The following is a 20698-nucleotide window of genomic DNA, read 5'->3' on the forward strand; positions in this document are numbered from 1 at the left end:
TGGGTTTGTGTATGGGCAGGATCTCAATACTGTGGCTCTAATCACTACTTCTAATCACTGCTGCAGAGTCCGGCTCCAAAAGATGTGACCAGTGCACAGTGGCAGCACCTGTATCTGGGATATTTTGACTTCATATTTGTACAGTGAGAGGAAGTGGAGATGCATCATCCATCTTTATATAATCTGTAGTTTTCACGGAAAACAGCAGCAAAAACAAATATGATGAACACAGCAGTTTGTGTGCTGGACCACCTAACGATGGCGGTGGGTTTATGAGCCACTCCTATCACAGCACACACATGGTTTGATGAATTGTTAATGTAGAATGATTAGTTAGCGCAGTTTTAACCTCGGGAAGAATTGCTAGGCATACGTCATATTTTTCATGTGTTGTTTCCAGCTGGAGACCGGTGTCCACACTGCAAGGGCGACCTGAGGACACCTGTCCATCACAGTGGCAAGATCCCAAACAGATACTCAGTAAGAATCAATGCCTTCATCATGATGAGTTTGGATTGTCACATTTACCCTCCTCTGCCTGACGGATAAGAGGATCACCTGTAATAGCAACAAAATGTGCTTGTAAAAGTATTTTCAGAGGAATAATGGCTGTTTATCTTACAGTCTTTACAGTACACGCAGCAGTGGTGAGGAAGACAAGTGACAGCGCTGTCCTCTGATAACCTCCCTGGATTGCTGGACCATGTTTGGAAGTGCTGAGCAACAACCCTGCATTTGGTTTTGTACAATTCATGGGAGGAATGTGGCTTAAAACATGCCTTCTCAAAGCCCAGCTGAGCTCATGATCACCTGGAAAATGTGTCCTCCTGTTTCATTTGTGTGGCTTTTATTCTAATCAGTAAGTGCATCTCTTTCCCTTTATCGCTGACGAAGACAGGACAGTCAAGTGTCTAAGGAACTGTGCCAGCATGACATTTCTCAGTGAGACTTACATTGACCTAGTAATACATGAATATCCTCAACAGTTAACTGAGTAAAGTTGTCATTCAATCAATACATCAAATTCATGTACTTTTTTCATGTTTCATTATTTGTAGATAAAAAACAAAATTTCCTTAAAAAAACACCTAAAAGTTCACGTAATCACCCTTTCTATTGAGTCACAGTGTTTTTCATCTGATATTTGTCAGTACACACACAGAATCTTTTTGCTGAGTGCAGCACAGTTCACTTTTCCTAGACTCCAAAATGCACTAATGCAGGAAAGACCTTTATCTCAGGAAACTGTAGTAGCTTTTATTTATTTATGTATTTAGCATATACCACAGATTCCATTACAAACAACAAAAAAGGAGGACACCTCTTTACTTCATGGGTTCAAATGCTGGAATATGTTTCAGTGGGCTTTCTTTGTGAACACAGTATACAGATGTGTTTGCAACCAACTGTAGAACAAACAAACAAATAAACAATCAAAAACAAAACTCCGGTAACAATGAGCATGTTGTCTCTGTCCTGTCTGTCTGCGTCCACCTCTCCTCTGAACGAGCACATCACTCTGTGGGCTGTTGTCTCTCTCTGATGTCTGCCTGGGACATGTTCAGCGGTGTGAATGTGGGAGCTGAGGAGTTGCGCCTGTAAGTACTTTTGACGTGTTGAGTAGCTCTAAAAATGAGGCGGAACATGTTACTTCTTGAAGATTCATCTGGTATCATAACTTTGTATGGTAATACAAGATTACTGAAAAATATGCTTGAAGAGTTATGCTCTTGTTGCTTTAAACATTTGAAATGTGTATTTGCATAATAGGTACAATGCTAAACAAATCTGACAGAATACAATTCAACTGAAAATCCATTCATCCATTCTGACCACCAAGACTAACTCAATACACCACTGACCAGCTGAACATATTTGTACAAATAAAACATTTATTGATACTGATATATATGTACAATAATTTGAGAAAATGCATATTATCTGCTGAGAATCGATTTTTATTTGCCAATTTATTTGACAAAAGTGGTAAAAACAACTTTCATGGGCCCCGTGACTGCTACTGACTAATATTACAACATCTACTAAAAACTATTTGTTACTCAGTGTAGGCTTCATTGCTGCTCTTGCACAAACCTGCTCGTGCAGTAAGTGGAGTTAACAGTTACATTATGTGCAGTGCAGTATGAGACTGCTGCGACATCATCTCTAAAAAATGGAACAGCAAACATGAAAATGAGTTGACAAAGAAAGGCCAATGTCTGCGGATGAATGAAACTGAACCAAAGTGGAACCAAAGCTCCACATGAACTGAGCTTTACATATGACAGCTGACCTCTGAGTGAGCTCCAACGCTGATGTTAAGTGATAAGTTCTGGCTCACGGTCAGTGTTCCAGTTCAACCCAAAGGTGTTGGATGGGGCTGAGCTCAGGACTCTGTGTAATCATTTGTGTATGGAGCCAGCTTTGTGCGTGGGGGCATTGTGATAGTGAAACAGGAAGGGTACAAATACAACTACTGGCACAAAATTAGAGGCATGCTGTTGTTTAAAATATCAGTGCAGGCCTATAATGCAGCATTTAAGTTGCATTTAAGAATGTGGACTTGAGTGTTTGTGTGTTTCTAAACATATAGTGAGGTTCTCAATATTCAGTGAGACTTTCTTCACTGAGTATCGTCTTCTTCTTCAGTCTCCACTGGCTGCAGGGCAACTGCTCACAGTACAGAAATAGTCTAGCAAGTGTTACAGACTCCTGGCTGTCGCTTTATTTTAACTCAAAGACATGAGAACATTTGATCTTCTCATCTGACTGCCAGAAAGCAAAAAGACATCTTTCCCAAAATGTTGAACTTTACATTTAAACACCACTTCTTTTCCCCCGTAGCAGGTTTTCGTCCAGATGTTAATGTGGGATTTCTAGTGAGAAGTAGACAGATGTGTGTGTTGAGTGTGCTGATAATGTGTACTGTGTCACTGTCTGTGTGTCCTCTTCAGCGACTCCACTTAATCCTCTGGCTACTTCAGATTTAAAACATGCACCACAAATAGAACAAATGGAAGATGTAACCATGATATGCAGTGCTGAAATCTACAACTGAAGTCATTCCAGATCTTGCATCTCATAATGTGCTGTCATTTACATTTTTTACCAGCAGAACAAACAATCTGACATGCAAAACCTGACATATTATACCACCCTATAAACTTTATACGGCCATCTGGAGTCTCTTTTCACTCCGGTTTGGTCTCCACCAACTCCTGAGAGCAGTCTGGCTCTACCTGCTAAATGCTCAGCTACATTCACGAGCTACTCTCTGTCCGCTGTGTGGTGCTGGGCAGGTCGTGTACTGAGGCTTTATCACAGTGTTTTCAGCGGAAACAGCTGCCTGCTGCTCGAGACAATGCTGGTTTGTGGGCAGAAAAACCAAAACGAGCTAAAAGGCTCTGTGGAGCTGAGAGGAACTTGAGAGTTGATGCCAATTCCCTGTCGATGTGCTACTACCACTACCACCTTTCACACTGCATGCAGTCATTTGATCCATTGTTCCTAAGTGCGGCTTTAAAATTGTGTTTCAGCATTTTATTGCAGAGTGGAGGGAGTGGAGTATGGCATGATTAGAAGCCACCAGGATGCCACATACTGCTGAAAAGGGAATAAAAATAAAGATCATTTACAAAAAGACTTAATTCAGAATTTCAACTGTTTGTAGTCTGAGCACAGCTGCATCAAAGCTACGGTGTAATTTTCACTTGAAAAAGGACAAAATATAGCTGAGTATTACTAGATGTATTTACACTTATTAAATAGTGATTTCCAGACAGTGATGGACTTCTACAGCAACACAAGCAATCACATTGTCATGACAACAGCAGAAATCAGAATACATTCAGGTCCTCAGATGGCATTTCTGCTTACTTTCATACTGCCACTGTGTCCTCAGTGCTTTGATAATGGCCTTGGCCTCTTAACATCCACTCAAGGCCAAACGTTTTTCAGGGTTTCCTCCAATGTTCACTTTTATCTGTCGAACTGTAAAACTGTCAGCAGAGATGGTGAGAGTGGAGCATGTGAACCCATGAACCCATCCTTCATCAGTTTCGTTGTTCACATGTAGGGTGGGCTAGAAAGAGCCCATTCTTCATTTAGCATCCTGGTATCACATTATATCTCATCCAAAAATTTAGCGACACAGTTCATGGAAGAGAAAAACATTTAAAAAAACATTGCAGGCCCAACTACTCCATCTCACAGTATATCCACAGTATGTGTTCATCGATATGTCCATTCATCCACCATCCATCAGGGCGGTGGGGGTTGCACACTGTGTGGTATGGTGCTGTTTGCTCCACAGTCGATGTACTCGTATGTCTCCAGGGAGAGCTGCTCATAGTGGGCCAGGTAGTACACCGTCATAGACATCCTGCAGTGACAGGAAGACAAAACACAGCAGAATTATGCTGACACTGATATTAACTTGAACATATGAGTGTCACAGGAGTCAAGGTTAGCAATGTTTGGATTCAAAAGAACAGTTTAAGTACACATTTCTGCTTTCTTTTTGGGAGTGCCCGGCTCTGTCCAGAGTTCAATAATGATAGTCACGTTATGGCTTCAGAGGTGGCATGTCTGCATTTTTCCAGTCTTTACACTAAACGATGCTCACCATGCTCTGACTCCACCTAAATAGTTATGGCGGTTGTACCATCTAGGCTTAAGCTACAATCGGCTGTGCATCTTATGCCTGGTCAGGAGCAGGCGTAAAGTCAAAATCAAGGTTGTTTTTATCGTAACTTTAAACAAACACCGTTTTTGATCAACACTGTAACAACACATTTCATATGTAGACTTTACAACGAGAAATAGTATCACTGCTGTTTGTTACTGTGTTCTTTAAAATGCGTACTTTTTCCACATATTTTCCAGTTATGTCTAAACAAAGATGCTTTTCTTCTCCTTCCAGTCTGAAGTATGTGAAGCACTGAGGAGGATTGTTTAATCCGTTCACCATGAGGCGCGTGAGCAATGCAAACTGGGCCATAAGTCAAGACAGATACTGTGATTGGTTATTCCTGCGTTCTCTGGCTTTAGACTCAGCACTGATAACAGTGAACCCATCCACAGAATATTCCTGAATAAACTCTGTTTCAAGGTTCAAGCAGAGGATTTTCTTTTCAAGAGTTCTGATTGCACAAATTGTTTGTTGACATTTCTGAGGTTGTTTAAAGCTCATGAAAACCTGGTTTAAATATGATTAAGTAAGTATTTCTTCATGACACACGGATCACAAATCTGAGAGGTTTCACAAGACCTATTAAAACACATTACTGAACACATGATGATACTCACTGCAGATGCAGATACAGAATGTGGACTGGCAAGGAAGCTTTCTTACAGTAGTTACTGCAGAGAAAAGGAGGTAAAAAACAGCTAATGAGTGGTGCTATGTACAGTATTTATACAATGATACATGTTTTGAACTGACTAAGCAGATGTTGAAGCAGCGACACTGAGCTTAAACACTGCTATGACATCTGAACATGCTGCTGAGTGTGAAATCTCAAAGTAGTGACCCGTTATTAGATTTGCGTTGGCTACAAGCCGAAGCATCGGGGATATATTTTGCAATCCAGAATGAACAGGAAGAAGTGAAAAATGCAGAGAATCTTACAACCAGCAAGACAGAGTAAGTGACACTGGCTGCTCACCTCATGCCAGGGTCTGCCAGAGTGATGGGGATCACAAACGAGTACTGGAAGGAAGGAAAAAGGCAAAAGAAATTCAGAAGCGTTACTCAATCCTGAACTCCACCATGTAAAATGTATGTTAAAGGCTCAGATTGAATGTTTTTCTTATTGCCAACAAATCCCATGACAAGACCAACAGCAGCAATGTGTGAGTCTGTCTGTCTATGATTTCTGACTACTCTGTCTGAAGCTCTCAGCTCCAAACCACTAGTTTCTACTGAAGACAGAAATCTTTACAAACAGCTCCCAAAAATACAGCTTCATATTAAAAAAAAAAAAGGCTCTGTAGTTTCCTTAAACAGCCATTTGCTGTAGTTTCTAACAAGCGTCACTCAAACAGGAGGACATTAGGGACTATAGAGACAGTCTCTTCTTCAGAAATACCTTCACACTCAGACTCATGTGAGCATAGAGCAGCAACTAACAAACTGATCATTTGTGCAAAGATAAAAACATGTGCTGCAAGTTCTGAGAACAGACAGACTGACATCTGACACTATCGAAACATGACCCATCAATACTGACATGCTGAGTGATCAGCATGTGCTAAGCCCATCGGAGTGCTTTAATACTCTCTCTGTGGAGAAATGCCATCTTAAATTGCAATGTTTAATATCCTTGATGATACTGACCTCATTGCTCATCCTCCACTGCTGTAATTATTTCCACACAAGTTTCAGATCTTAGTTTAGTAAATGCGACACTACATCTGTCACTGTTTTACTCTAAACACTTACATATGCTGGGCAGCCCTCCTTAATTTAAAATACCTTCCCACATGTAAGCAAACCCAATCTAATTTGTTGTTGGTTTAAGTCTTTCCATGGCATTTGGGGACAATAAACCATGATTTTCACTAAGATCCAGCACACTGTATAGTCATCCATTCCTAGATGATGCTTTCTGCTCCTGTGAGGTTGCGATATCTCACCATTTTGATAGACAGAGGTTTGATAGAGGTCACATTCTTAATGGCAACTGTTCCCACCACCGTGTCAAAGTTCAGGGCCTGCACGGTCAGATTGTAGGCCTGCACTTCCACAAAGTTGTAGTTGGTGATGTTCAGGATGTTCTACAAGGAAACACAGGTGTGATTTTACAACGAATAATACATCACCCTACAATGAGAGTACGTTGTTAGTAAGGGTTATAACGATCAAAAAAATTAGGACAAGACATCCATCTCTCCTATCTACCTACCGTGATGTTAATTTGAACATCCTCTTCAGTGAAGTAAACATAGGACGAGTTGACGGCTACTGGAGAGAGAAGGACGGAGCGAGGAAACAGGAAGAACAACACCAGGGAGCTGACCAGGAGGCACACACCAACAGACACGGCAACGTACAGCTTCCTGAGAGAAGAGGAAACACCGAGACACAACAGTCGATATCAGTCCAACGAAACCAACTCAGCCTCTTCGTGTCACAACTTCCGCCCATTTGTGTTGTATTGTTGGTGTTGTCTTGACCACATCTCTCTTGAGAATGAGACCTCATGTCTCAATAAAGCATACAGTAGCTGGCAGACTGGCTGTTATAGTGTTGTGAATATCTTGGGCATTATTATGACTGTCTCCATCATACACTGCGGCATCTGGCTCCATAGATGCATGTATGTATATTAAGGCTGTCAAGGAATATTTTAAATTTAAATTTGTAAAAAAAAATCCATAAACTCGATTGTGAAAGTTAGTATCTAATTGTGGGGGGAGAAGCACCACAGTGACAGCTGCATTGACTGCACTGCAAGACACACAGGAGTCACAGAACCAGCTTCCATTGTCCAGTAGTTAATGTCTTTTGTTTTTTAAAAGGAAAATCTGTGGAAGTCCGACATATTCAAGCATCTCCAGTCATAATATCCAGTGAAATTAATTGCTTTGATTGTGAAAATACTCTGGCTAAACATGTCGTTTTTTGTACATAGTGTGATTCAAACGTAAATGTTGAGTATTTGTTTTCTTACGTGTGTCTGGGTTTCAGCCTCTGGTCGTTACAGGGGATGACAGCCACCAGTTTGCTCTCCTGACCTGTAACACACGGGACATGGTTTCATATCAAAGATGCCAAAGTGGAAGCAGATGTGATATTCTGAGAGGCTGGATCCTCTCATGTTTGTGTCACAACACCCCAAGATGCACTGAGCATTTTACAGTGAAAAAAACAGCTGGTCAGTGCTCTCTGGTGGACAAACTATGTAATGGTGACTCTGTGTCCAAATTAACAAACAAATCCTTTGCACCTCCTGATATGCGGCCGACTCAATTTATCAGTTGAGTTCTACTTAACATAAAGCAGCTATGTACGAAAGGTGCCTATTGAAAATACAGTCTAACATAAGGCCCGCACACCGTCCCAAATATGTGACACATCATTGTCTGTTTATGACAAAGGAGCCCTTCTTCTTGCTGCAGTGAGGTCGCCATCTTGTTTTCTAGTTCACAAGTGTGGAATGCGTCTGTGTGTGCAGACCCTGACTGTAGTAGCAAAGTATGTTCAAAGCTTTACAGTGTGGTTGTCTTAGAAAAGAAAGCCAGCGTGGACAGGATGAAGAGCTTACAGAGGCCAAGAAATCTAAACCTGGATACGATTATCTAAGTGCTGTATTAGGATGGACTTAAAAAAAGTGAAATAACTAAAAAAGATAATTAGATTTACCAACAAAACTAATCTACAACTCTGAAACATGGTTATCGAACAAAGTCAGAAATACAGATTACATACAAGAGGCCACACTCTTAGATATTATTATATAACAGACCACAGCATTAGAAATGTCCTGCCATTCTTCCTCATCCCACCTTTGCATAAAGGATCAGTTATATGAATAAAGATCATTTTTATCTCAACTCTCATCTTAAAATTGTGTCAATCAAGTTTTAGACGGGGACATAATACTGTAACAGCAGCATCAACATCGTGTTGCACTTTTTATTGACTTATCAAAAGCTTTTGATCATGCTGATCAACAAATTCTTTTTTGAAATGCCAGGAATCTACTGGATTTGATCGAAAGTCACATAATCGGTTTACAATTTATGTCAGTGGTAGAACACGAGCCATGGTGGCCGACATCTACCAGTCCAGTTTTATGAGTGTTAACCATGGCCTGTATAATACGTGGACGTAGCCTCTGTGACTTCACCCTGTGAAGCTCAGAGACAGTGGCTCCGGCAGTCACCATTTTGGCAGCGCCTGACTCCACCAAACCTCCAGCTAAGAGGTGGAGCATGGGTGGAGCTGTGTCCAGCCAAATGAAGCCTGGCTGCTGAAACCTAGTGGCTAGCTGTCACTCAAAGCAGCCATGCCCATAACTAACATGCAGAGCTTTTGTGTGTGTGTCTATGTTACCTCTGGGTATGCGTCCAGTACCCTGGCAGGTGGGACAGTCCACTGTTTCTCCTGAGCTGTGTCTCCGACTGGCACCCCCCTTCTTGGTGCCATTGTTCTCAATTATTGGCTGGTTGTCTTGGCCGCTCTGTGATCCTGCCCCCCCACTGCCACCATCACATCTGCTAGCAACAGCCCCCATACCTGAAGAAACACAACGACCATTTCAATCACTAGTCAACTACACAACTGAGATGGAGAAAAAAAATCTTTTACTATTTCATTTTAGAATTATGGCTTTATTCTTTTAAGTATTATGACTTTCTTGTGAGTTTGTGACTTTACTGTAACATTATTTTTCTAACAAAACTGAAGTTATATTTGAAACCTTACAAGTCTTTACTAAAATCATGAACATTTTACTGATATTATCAGTTTTTAAAAATTGTAAAATTATGATTTATCTTGAAATATTAATAATGTAATATAAGAATTTAATATGGAATATAAATAATATAATATAAACAGAAGCATAGAAATCCTTTAACACCCATGTGTTTGGAATGACAGGTTCATGGGTGGACTGTTCCACTAACTGTTGGTGATGTAGTGTGTTGTATGCTCACTAAAACTAAAACAGGAACTAAGAGCATCTGCATGTGGACAAAATAGCTGCCTCAACTGAAGGAAAGTGGAAAATAAAGTTATCCCACTACAGCAGTGTTTCGTATACATAGAATACTGCTGAACACTGTGTGAATGTGGTGAAGTTTCATGCTGACAAAGTGCAGGTGCACATAGGCCCGACACACCAACCGAACACAATGACAGCTTTCAGATGAAGAAACAATCAAAACAGAAATCAGCTTGGAGACCTTTGGTTTCCTGACTGCACTACTGCATACTATCAGTCTTTGTTATGATGTTGTAAATATCCACTCAAATGGATTCTAATGACAGCTTGTCATGTGGTGAACTACTGTGTATTACTGTAATCTGTTTATAAGGGATGATATATGTAACATACTCTAACTGACCAGGTAATGGAGTCATGATTCACTCAACAATTCAACAATTCAACAATTCAAGGCCTTAACTTCAGTTGCTACTTTGAATTTAGTTTCTACAAATCCTCCTTGCAGTCTGTGTGGAATACGGCTGTCAAATACTCAAATTTTAAATTTGAATTGTTAAAAAATCCATAAATACCATACACTCAGTTGTGACATTTAATATTCGATAAAAAAAACAAACAAAAAAAAGCTGCACCGCTGCACTGCATGATGGACAGGACTCAAAAAAACAGAGTTTCTGCTGTCCAGTAATTACTGTTTTTCTTTGCTTTACTGGAAAAATCTGTTGAAGTCTGACATATTTAATATCTCCGGTTATAATATACAGTGAAAAAAATTGCTTTAAATGTGAAAATATTGCCGCTAAAAGTGCCATTTTTGTTTCTTTCTGATGTCTGCCCTGTCTCTAACTCCTCTCTCAATTCATGAATTTTTATTCAACCAAACCAGAGTTAGTGATTGTTGGAACCAAGAAGGCTTTGGTGAGGTTGATTTTGTTTGAGTCACATTTGAATGAAGTGTGTTTTATGATGATAAAATCGATGTTTCTGTGAATGGAGTCTGGTGGTTTTGGCCAGAGTCAGATAACAGCTGTTTCTGGTTAAACAAAACAGATACATGTCTGGATGGATCCCTTCCATAGTGCCGCCAGACACTTATCATAACAATGAGAGCCTGTCAGTGGCAAAAACAAACACTTTTAGTGGATGTGCATGTGCAAACACCCGGAGGGATAACATTGCAGTCCATCTCATGGCTGCAGCTGCAGTGCTCTTGTTCAATACTGAAAAAACTGCAAAAACTGTTGTCTCTTCCACTCACTTGAACACAAAAACATGCGAAAATAGGGTCCATGATCAGATAATAAGGGACCAGAATGAGTGCCCCAGAAGTTTGTCTGGGACACTCAAGTCTTCCAGGACACTTGGACCTGTACAACTGGGCACACAACGTCACTTTCACTGACTGATGTGGGTCAAGCAAGATCTTTAAAAAGACGTGTTTATGTAGAAATAATATAAAAGCAGTATGTCTCTGGTTGTACTGGATTGTGCTGTAATGCACAAAAATAGATATTCAAATGGATCAAAGCTATGCGGGGTTTTTTTTAGAGGAAATATTCAAACATCATTTTTGGCCAGTTTTGACAGCCTGAGTGTGGACTGTGGCAAAAGATAAGTCTTTATACAGTGTTTAAATGTATGAATCATTTGTTTTTAAAAGGCTTTATAAATGGATTAAATTGTATTTAAATGCATTAAGGCAGAGTATTGATAAACTTGATATAAAAGGTAATTAAATTATTTAATTAATCACTAAATATGTCAGTTTTCTTATTCTGTTCTATTCCGGATTTTCTGACAATTAAATTTAAAAATGTTATGTGTGTTGTTATGTTATCACAATGGCCTCACGTCCAGGAGATATAACAGGATGAAATATACCAGAGTTTTATTTTAGCAATGGATGAAATGACTCTGCAATGCCAAACATCAGTGTCACTTGCCAAACTATTGCCAGCTGCAGTTCGCCGTGCTTTATGGAGCATTTTAACATCTTTAAGCTTGTTGTTTTTTGAGCTTTTGGCTTCCTGTACACCATCTGCTCAGCAGGTGACCACCATGGAACATTTAGCAGCTAAAGAGCCAGATGTGGTTTTTTGCAGGAGGTGGTAGAGACCAAACCAGAGCTACATAAAAGAGGAAACAGTGCCTCATCAGGTGGACACAAACAAGGCCCACATGCGCTGCAATTGTCAACTGTCAACTGTAAAGCACTTCTAACTGATCTTTTATTGCCTCTCTTCCTCCATTCACAGACACTCACACAGTGATGGCAGTGGGATACCAGGTTAGAAAAATGACTTGACTCATACATGACAGAACTCTAAACGTTTTTGGTTTTTTTTTGTTTTTTTTTTTAAATATATATATAGAGAGAGAGTAGCACAAAGCAAAAGTGGTACTTTAAATACCTGGAGGACAGGTGCAGTGTTGTCCTGGAATAAAAAAAAAAAAAAGTTTCGTCTGGACTCTAATGTAGCCTCTCTGGACAGGGACATGAAGCGTTTCTTGTTGACGTTTCGACTAGTTTCTACAACGAGCTCCCTGTCAGACATGTCGCACTTTCATTTCCGCTCAATGTCCGCCTCCTTCAGATGTTTCCCAGTTGTAAGATAATCATACTGACAGCTTACCTGACCCTGAGCTGCTGTCTTCACAGGTGGACAGCCTCCTCTTCTCCTGTTCAGCTGGGGACCAACGATGTCTTCTTGTCGGTTTATGTTTGGTGGTGCGGCCGGCAGCGGCAAACTGCTGCGGCACCGTCACAGCACACGAGACACGAAATACAAACACTTCCGGTCACAACTTTCAAAGTAAATCTCATATTGCTACCCCTTTCCATTATGTACAGCAGGCTATTTCAAATTCACTCAACATTCAGTAGCATAGAGAGTAGCGTGTTTTGATATGATCTTATTTACTTGTTTTTACAAGTCTGTCAACAAGAACATTAAAGATTTTATGCCATTTTCCTGCTGACCTCTTTTCAATTTCTTCTTTTTCTCATAGATGTGCTTGGTTAAATTAAAACGATCATATCAAAGTATTACATGCTGTGGTAACAGGACGCTGCCAAGTTTCAGTCCACCTCTATTTTGAATAATTAAAAAAACCCCATCTTACTTCCGGTATTACTTTCCGTTCCTGGAAGCGTAACTCAGCAGTTAGTCACCTTTTTTTTCTACTCTTCTCTGATTCTTTTTTTCATACAATCAGTAATAAACTACAAATTTATTTATGACAATACTAAAATGTATTTGAAAAACTGCGAATAAATGCTAACTTTTAATTCTAGGCTTGTAATTTATATACAAAACAATATGGACAACATGGTTACAGCAGCTCAAACAGTCCAATTATATATCAGTAATTACAAAATGAAACAATAACCTATGTTGATCCTTCTGGACTGACCCTGTAGACCAGTTCTGGAGTTCTCTGATTGTGCCCTGATCCTGCTTCGTCACCACTCGACCCCCCTATGACTTGTTATTATTATCATTATCATTATTATTATTATTATTATTATTATTAGTAGTAGTAGTAGTAGTAGTAGTAGTAGTGGTAGTAGTAGTCATTGTAGCAGCAGCTTTGTAAGCAGCAAAAGTTAGGTGGACATTTTTATCTTTTTTTTATTCATCAGTTTTTTTTTTCTCATCTCCCTTCCCATACTTTCCTGTAGTTTTCAACACATGACAGCTAACATAAGCCTGCTCTTTCATTACCCGTACAATTAACAATTTCCATTAACTGGCCTGTATGTACTGTTTTTACTGTTGTACAGAACAAACATACTTAAACACTTGTACATAGACAAGGTTGTCCACATACTTTTGGTCATATAGTGGCTTAGGGCAAAGAGAACTGCTGTCCAAGCAGACATTTTTAACAAATTTCCTCACACATACACAGCATCAAGTGTTCTGTGTAAAATGATGCTTCATGTCAGTGACTCTGTGTCCTCATTGAAACTCTGCTTTCTGTAGTAACATCTGCTTGCCCTTTAGTCAAATGTCTTTATGTTCCTAAAAAGGAAAATAAACCAGAACTCCCTCATGAGTCATTGTGACTTTAATTGGAGACAGATTGATTTGTACACCATAACAATGCTCATAAAGTGCAACACAGAAAAAAAGCTCAAACAATCCAGCTTTTCTCTTCCTCCTTAAATACTTCACTTCTTTTCCTTCCCCCAGTATGAAAATATTCCACCAGACTGGCCCTTGTGGAACGCACATGTTAACTTAAAGTAAAATGACACACAGTACAGTATGCGAAAGTCTTCATGTTTATGAAGTGCACATTTCAGCCAGGGTCCATTTCCTAACACTTGAGTTTGGATCAGACATGTGCAGCAGGGTTTCATTAATTACCTACGGGGTATGTCTTTTAAAGGGACCATGGAGAGATTCAGAGGAGTGAATGTAATGAACAACCTACCAGAAACCCTGGAATACATGACATGAAGCTCAGGGAAGCTATGGTGGATAATACCTGTTCTCCCAAGAAAAGGACATCTCCAAAAAAAAAACAAACAAACAAACTATTTCTCATTGTCCCCATTCCCTTTTTATATACTTAGCCACATTGTCATAAAAATTAAGGTTAGGTGGTAAGACTGGCTGTATGAACTCAACAGCGGTCTCTCTGTATAAACCTGTATGCAATTTTAACACCTGCGGAAATGAGCACTGTTGAGTGGAAAATGTCCAGTTCAAATCTTGCATGCATTATTCCGCCTGGGTCGAGTTTGTTTTTTTTGGCCAAGCTGCAAAGATGGAAATCACTCAGTTAAGCTAACATCTGGTGTTTACACCTTAAAGGAAGAGTTCAACATTGTGGGAAATACACTTATTTGCTCTCTCGCTGACAGTTAGATGAGAATATTGCTGCCGCTCTCATGTGTGCAGTGAATATGAAGCTGCAGCCAGCAGCCTGTTAGCTTAGCTTTGCACACTGATAATGGGGAAAGAGTGGGTCCAGCACTCCAAAGTGCAATAATATGCTTACCAGCACCTCTAAAGCTCACTAATAAGCATGTTTTATTGTTTGTTTTAACCGACAAAAAACAAGTGTAAAAATGTCATGCCTGTGGGGTGATCCTGTTGGGCGGTTTTTGTTACCATTCGACAGAGCCAAGCTAATTTCCAATCTTTATGCTAAGCTAAGCTAATGGCTGTGGTAGCATCATATTTAGTGTAGAGACATGAGAGTGGTATCAATCAATCTTCCCATCTCACTTGAATCAGCAAATTCCCCAAAATATCTAACTATTCCTTTTAAATTTCAGTGCAGAGTTTTTATTTCACTTGCAGCTTGGCCAAAAAAAAAACAAAAAAAAAACAAAAACAAAAACAAATTTAGCACCTCTATACCAAAGCTTTTTTTGGACCTCTGATTTACGTATTATGTATGCACAACATTAATCCTTATCCTACAACAAGTGCTGTTTTATTAAATTATTTCTTCAACTCCACTCCAAATCCTTCAAGTCCTCTCATTGGCAAACAAACAGACAATCTTCAATCAACCTGGAAACATTTTTTCACAAAGGAAAACACTAACACACACACATACAGCAGAGAAAATGTAACCACCACACAATAAGCCTAAAAATACAACATCCACAGCTCTAATTTTTACATTTCCAAACAAGCCTTCAAGCATTCAAAGCAAAAACACCTTAAACAATCTTAACTTTTAACTTAAACTAATGAAGTCAACTGATAGTCATTGCTTCCAACTAGCAGGTTCTGTATATATTCATACATTTTTGAAAGTGAAAAAAACAAACACATTTTCACATTGTTACACACTGTTTTTTCCAGTTTAAGCTTGGAATGACCTTACTGTTACTGTACTGTACATGCTCTTCATGGGCTCTATCAAAGGAGTACACATCCTTTAGCAGTATCAGTCCCCACACCAGACCACTCTGAAGGAGCACAAAACAGACGTCAGGAGTGTAAAATGATATGAAGACATATGAGCTCTGCTGACAGGATCCAACTCATTATAACTGAATCCTATCTGAAGTCACTGAACTTAGATATTCTAACTCAACTAAATACAGTCATGCTAAGCAGCCATGTGTCTCAGATCTGTCTCGTGTGATGTGAAAAGACAGTGAACAAAATGTGAGGAAAGTCTTGACTTTCAACCAAAGTCCTCAGCATGCTTCAAACGAAGAATATATTAGATCATCTAAGGCTGCTGTTGCACCTTTCATGCACTTCATTTGGTCTGGACCATAAAAAAACAGATCCATTGGAACTTTTGATTTCTGGTCCATTTCGTGTTCATGCGGTCTTGTTACAAATGAACCAAGAGCTGTAAATATAGAGTCATTTGTACTGACCGGTAACTCATTTACTGGAAAGTTTTGGTGGTGTCGTCTTGCATCATCAGCACTGGACCCATCAGAGTAACGACACAGGCGCATATAGGACACAACATCATTGTCACTACGTCTCCTTTCTTAAAGGAACCGACATAGGACGTGTTCAACACACCTCTTTTCATTCTCTGATGTAGAACAGAAAATCCCCAAACTCACTCGCTGATGTGCATGCATTACGATGGTTACCAAATGCATAAATATGAATATTGCTTCATACATAAGTACTGTATCTACTATTATACAATCCCTTGGTTGGTCCACTTTCTTTTCACACCACAAACCACAGCAGAATAACCACATCAACAGCATCCTTTTTAGGCAGCATCAGCGTGCTTGTGTAGTCTGTTAGTTTGTTTAAAATGAACCAAATGAGATGAAAGCATGTGTCCAATCTCTGAGTCCAACAATGTTTGTAAGTAACTAAGACCAGTTCATTTGAAGCATACTGAGACCTTTAGTCTGACCAGGTGGCACAGGGAACAGAGAGAACCCTTATTGTGAGAGCCAGCTAACATGTTCAAGACGACCATCAGGTTCAGATATGTGCTTGCTAGTCAGGATGAAGATGTGTGACAGGGGAAAGTCATTATGAGGAAAAAAAGTGTATGTTGAATGAATGGTCTCTGCGTCCTGTAAGCTTTTAAGTGCAAACACCATCTCCAAATCCAAAATTTAGAGGGGAATGTTTCTCTGCTTTCAGTAGTTATCTACTTCTCTACAGCAGCTTATGCACACAGTACAGTGAGAGGTGTGGAAACCATATATATATATATATATATATATATATATATACACACACATATATATGTATATATATGTATACATACACTCCAGTGATTTCAACATAAATTAGAAAACAAAAATAATATCAATAAAAATGCAGCCATACCCTAAATGAGCACAGATAATCACTTCGTGTCAAACTCTAAGGCTCATGATACACTTGCTTTTCACCAACATTAATGCATGGACAAGTGGCTCCAGTGCAAGCAGCACTGTTCACAAAGTACTTGCCTGGGTACTGTGTGTGATGTTGTTTACATAAATCTATGTCACAATATCAAGTGAATTTTTCAATAAATTTCCTGCAACGTCTCCCGAGAAACTGTTAAATGATAAAATAACCAGATGGGAATGTCTGCTTTTGGCTAACCCAGTGACTTAAATACCTGACAAACAAAGGTATTTTCATACTACTTAAGGCTCACATTCATCTTATGTTCATGTTATTGTCACCAAAATCACTGATTTGAGCTCAATGATTTGCAACAACAGTAACAGCCTATTACAACAGAAGCCATTAAAAACTTCTTTCTGCACATATGTCTTCAAGGGGGCACAATGAAGTTCTGCACTGGCCTAAAGCTCTGACCTGAATCAGGCTCGTACCTGCATCTTTAAGGACAGACTGGTCCTGCCAAATTTGGGACCTGGTCCCAAGCCAAGAACCGCAGTGCCCGTTACCTTACCAGACTTATGAAAACACTGTGCAGTCTGTGCCGTTTGCAGTACATATGTACCTGCAGCACACAACACAGATGGACATAGACAACTGGCACAGCCAAAGTGAAAAGAAGGAAATGAATTACAATTGAAAATAATTTTAATGAGTTGAGCCCGAGCTTTACACAACAAATGGCCCAAACCCAAAGTAAGGTCCACCAGAGTTCTACCATTTGTTACTTGTGCCCAAGTAGCAAAACTCCAAGGCAAATCAGTCTTGGCCAACACAGGAAATCTTCATTCAGAACTTTGGATTGTGCACAATGTAAACATAACTTAACATGGAGGTTTATATTGACTGTTGAGATCATGGCAGAAGAGCTCTAGTTCAAGCTCTATCAGCTTCTGTTCAAAGACTTATCTTACTGTCATTTGCTCAGTCTACTGCTAACCTTACATCACATCCTGTTCATGAGCTTAGCTAGCTTGCAGACTGTGTGGTCATCATACTTGAGGACGCTCCTAAGGAACCATCATGCCCACAAACACCTAGTGAAAAGCAGGTATATCAGCGCTCTGAGCTGTTTGGTGCATGGTGAAAGCACACCATAACTACCATGTGGATTTTCAATCTGTGACTGACTGGCAAGTGAACACATGCTCTGATTAAATGGTTAGGAACCAAAGTGAGCCGTGACGTGGATCTCATCACTATTGTTCTCAGTGCAGATGTGGATACTTAATATTACATCACTGCCTTGTGTTTCATCACTGTCCCAACAAAAGGGCAAGGCAGGACGGTGCTGTGTGTAGCATTTAAGTGCTAACAAATCATCTTTTGTAATACCAGCTGGCTGTAATGACTTATTGTCCCCAGTGTGGGATCAGTAAAGTCTTATTTTATCTTATCTTATCATAGCCATAGTTCAAAGTGGGTACAAGCGCCTCTTCTAGCCATCTAACATTAAATGTAAAATCCCTTACATTACTTCACAGTATGGGGGTGGAACTGCTTAGTGCTTCAAGGTAACACACCTTCACATATATTAGACTAAAATACATATTTGCTGTTACTGACAGCTTTTATCAGTTTGTACACTCCTTGCCTTTTAAAAAATGGAGGAACCCCCTCTGTACAGGCTGCAGTGAGGCTCATGGGATATGTGGTCATAATCTGGGGAAATGCTAAATGCTACACATAGCTCCTTTAAGACTTTAGGAATATGTCTCTTTATCTCTCCTAAATTCCTATGCCTGGGTGTTTGATGGTCCAGTGCAGTATCTTAGAGAGTTTGATGGAACACCTCCTTATGTGGTCATAAAGAAGACTGATTCCTATCCAACTGGACCAATCAGATGAGAGCTGGGCAGAGGGAGGAAGGTAAAAAGGTAGATGAGCAGAAATGAATTTCTCTCCTCCAGTCTTTCCTCCTCTTCTTTCTTCATCCTCAAAATCTTGTGTCTCATCCCCTTCCCTCTCCTCTTTTCCTCTTCCCACACTTCTTCCTCTCTCTCTTGTCAGTAGCGTGTGGAGTACCAGTCATTGTCAGTCATCTGGACGAGCTCATTGACCACATCCAGTAGGTTGTAGTTGTACTTGTTCAGCAGCCGCTGGTTCAGCGGCCGGTCCCCAAAACCCATCTCCACCAGCACAGCCATCATGGTGTCCTGGGTGGAGGCATCTACTGGAGGCTGCATAGGAACAAGATCTCATGAGTCCATGAGGAGAAGGACAATTCTACACTCCAGCTACCCAAGCCACACATGTTTTTGAGACAGTATGCCACAGTGCCCCTTAAAACATACCTAAGCGCAGCCCTGCAGCTGTCCTCGTCTCCTTGTCACAAACAGACATTATCCATAATTTACAGCAAAAGAAAAAGGCTGTATACAGACAATCAGGTTGGCCTTGGTATCACAGATATCTCATGTTGAAAGACTCTGAGCTGTTAGGAACATCCCCAGTTTCACTTTAAGAGGACTGTGAACTTGACCTGAGCTATGACATGAGATTGGTTCATATAATGCACTTGCTGACCTGTGTGGGGCCTTGTCCAGTGAACAGGGCTTTGTAGGCAGAAGCAGCGACTGACAGAGCTCCTTTCATCAGACCGCTGGTGATGCCTGGATGCCTGAGGAGACACATCAGATATGTTCAAATGTGACTGCCATGTGAAAGCCTTGGATACATCTCCAACACAGAATTTCAAATGATGTATCAAATTAAAACACAGTAACTCCTAAATAATGAGTATTAGACTAATTCAAGCAATACTGGTGAATAATAACAGGTCAATGAAGTCCATCAGTGACTAACCCGAGATTTTCACCAAGTGCGAATCTGTGATGTCGCAAATGCAACGCATATTTGCTCCATCCTCCATGTGTCCTCAATTGACTGCCAAGCTTTTTGACTTGCTCAGATCATGTTTATTGGGTCATTTTCCCTTGATATTTGTGCCTCTACAATGGGTAAGTAGGCTTTGTAGTTTCTTTTTTTGTGTGTTTTAATTTATTGCTGATGTACAATTGGGAGTCTGCACAGGGCATTTTATTTTGAAAATTTATAAAATACATATTTATATATTGGACCCTGAACTGATGTAGCTGTGTTCTATGTTCAGGCTTGACGGTTGATTGCCGGATGTGACTGAGAAAAAAATGAAAAAATGAAAAAAATGATGACGGCAAGACTGAAATAGACTTAAGTCATAATTAAATATAAACTGGCATATTGTTATGTTTGCTCTTTTTAAAGTAAATATGCTGCAGCTACATGTTTTATTAATTTAAGGCATTATTAAAAGGTATGTCTTATGTATTTTTTTTTTTTGTCTTTTCTAGTGTTCATAAGAATTTGGTGGTTTCCTTTGTTACAAACAGCAATAAAATGTCAACTGTTTTCATTTTGTAGTTCTATGACTTCATAAATGCAACAAAATATAGTTATTTTATACGTAGCATAACTGTGTAGAAAACTTTATATGCTGTGTTATTTTCATTTTAGGGGGTCGAATAGGTTTTGTTCTTGGTTTTTGCTCCACGTGATATTTTATTTGTTGGGAAAGGCGCAAAAATTGCTCTTTTGATGTTGAAGGTTGCAGACCCCTGGACTAGCGCTAGCATGTTCTGGTCGGGTGGCGTGTTGGTGGTTAGCTTGCCAGCTACAATAGGTCACTAA

The 20698-nt window shown here is 39.8% G+C and overlaps 2 protein-coding genes across 3 annotated transcripts in view; both read right to left on the minus strand.

Moving 5' to 3' along the window:
* Positions 1-4103: 4103 nt before the first annotated feature.
* Positions 4104-12441, minus strand: LOC143334659 (transmembrane protein 106B-like). The gene is given in 9 exon segments (XM_076753546.1): positions 4104-4263; positions 4266-4381; positions 5308-5361; positions 5667-5710; positions 6637-6777; positions 6906-7059; positions 7674-7737; positions 9059-9241; positions 12308-12441. Coding segments are annotated over 8 exon segments (771 nt in total). The 5' UTR covers positions 9240-9241; positions 12308-12441; the 3' UTR covers positions 4104-4246.
* Positions 12442-13727: 1286 nt separating this feature from the next.
* The window catches only part of nbr1b (NBR1 autophagy cargo receptor b), a 28824-nt gene continuing 21853 nt past the window's right edge, over positions 13728-20698 (minus strand). For both annotated transcript variants that reach the window (XM_076752057.1, XM_076752056.1), the window contains 2 exons: positions 19556-19649; positions 13728-19209 (listed from right to left, as the gene is read on the minus strand). In XM_076752057.1, the coding sequence (XP_076608172.1) occupies positions 19036-19209; positions 19556-19649 (268 nt within the window). In that variant the 3' untranslated portion in view covers positions 13728-19035. The remainder of the gene's footprint in view (positions 19210-19555; positions 19650-20698) is intronic.

This window comes from Chaetodon auriga, chromosome 16 (assembly GCF_051107435.1).
Source record: "Chaetodon auriga isolate fChaAug3 chromosome 16, fChaAug3.hap1, whole genome shotgun sequence".
NCBI classification, from domain to species: Eukaryota; Metazoa; Chordata; class Actinopteri; order Chaetodontiformes; family Chaetodontidae; genus Chaetodon; species Chaetodon auriga.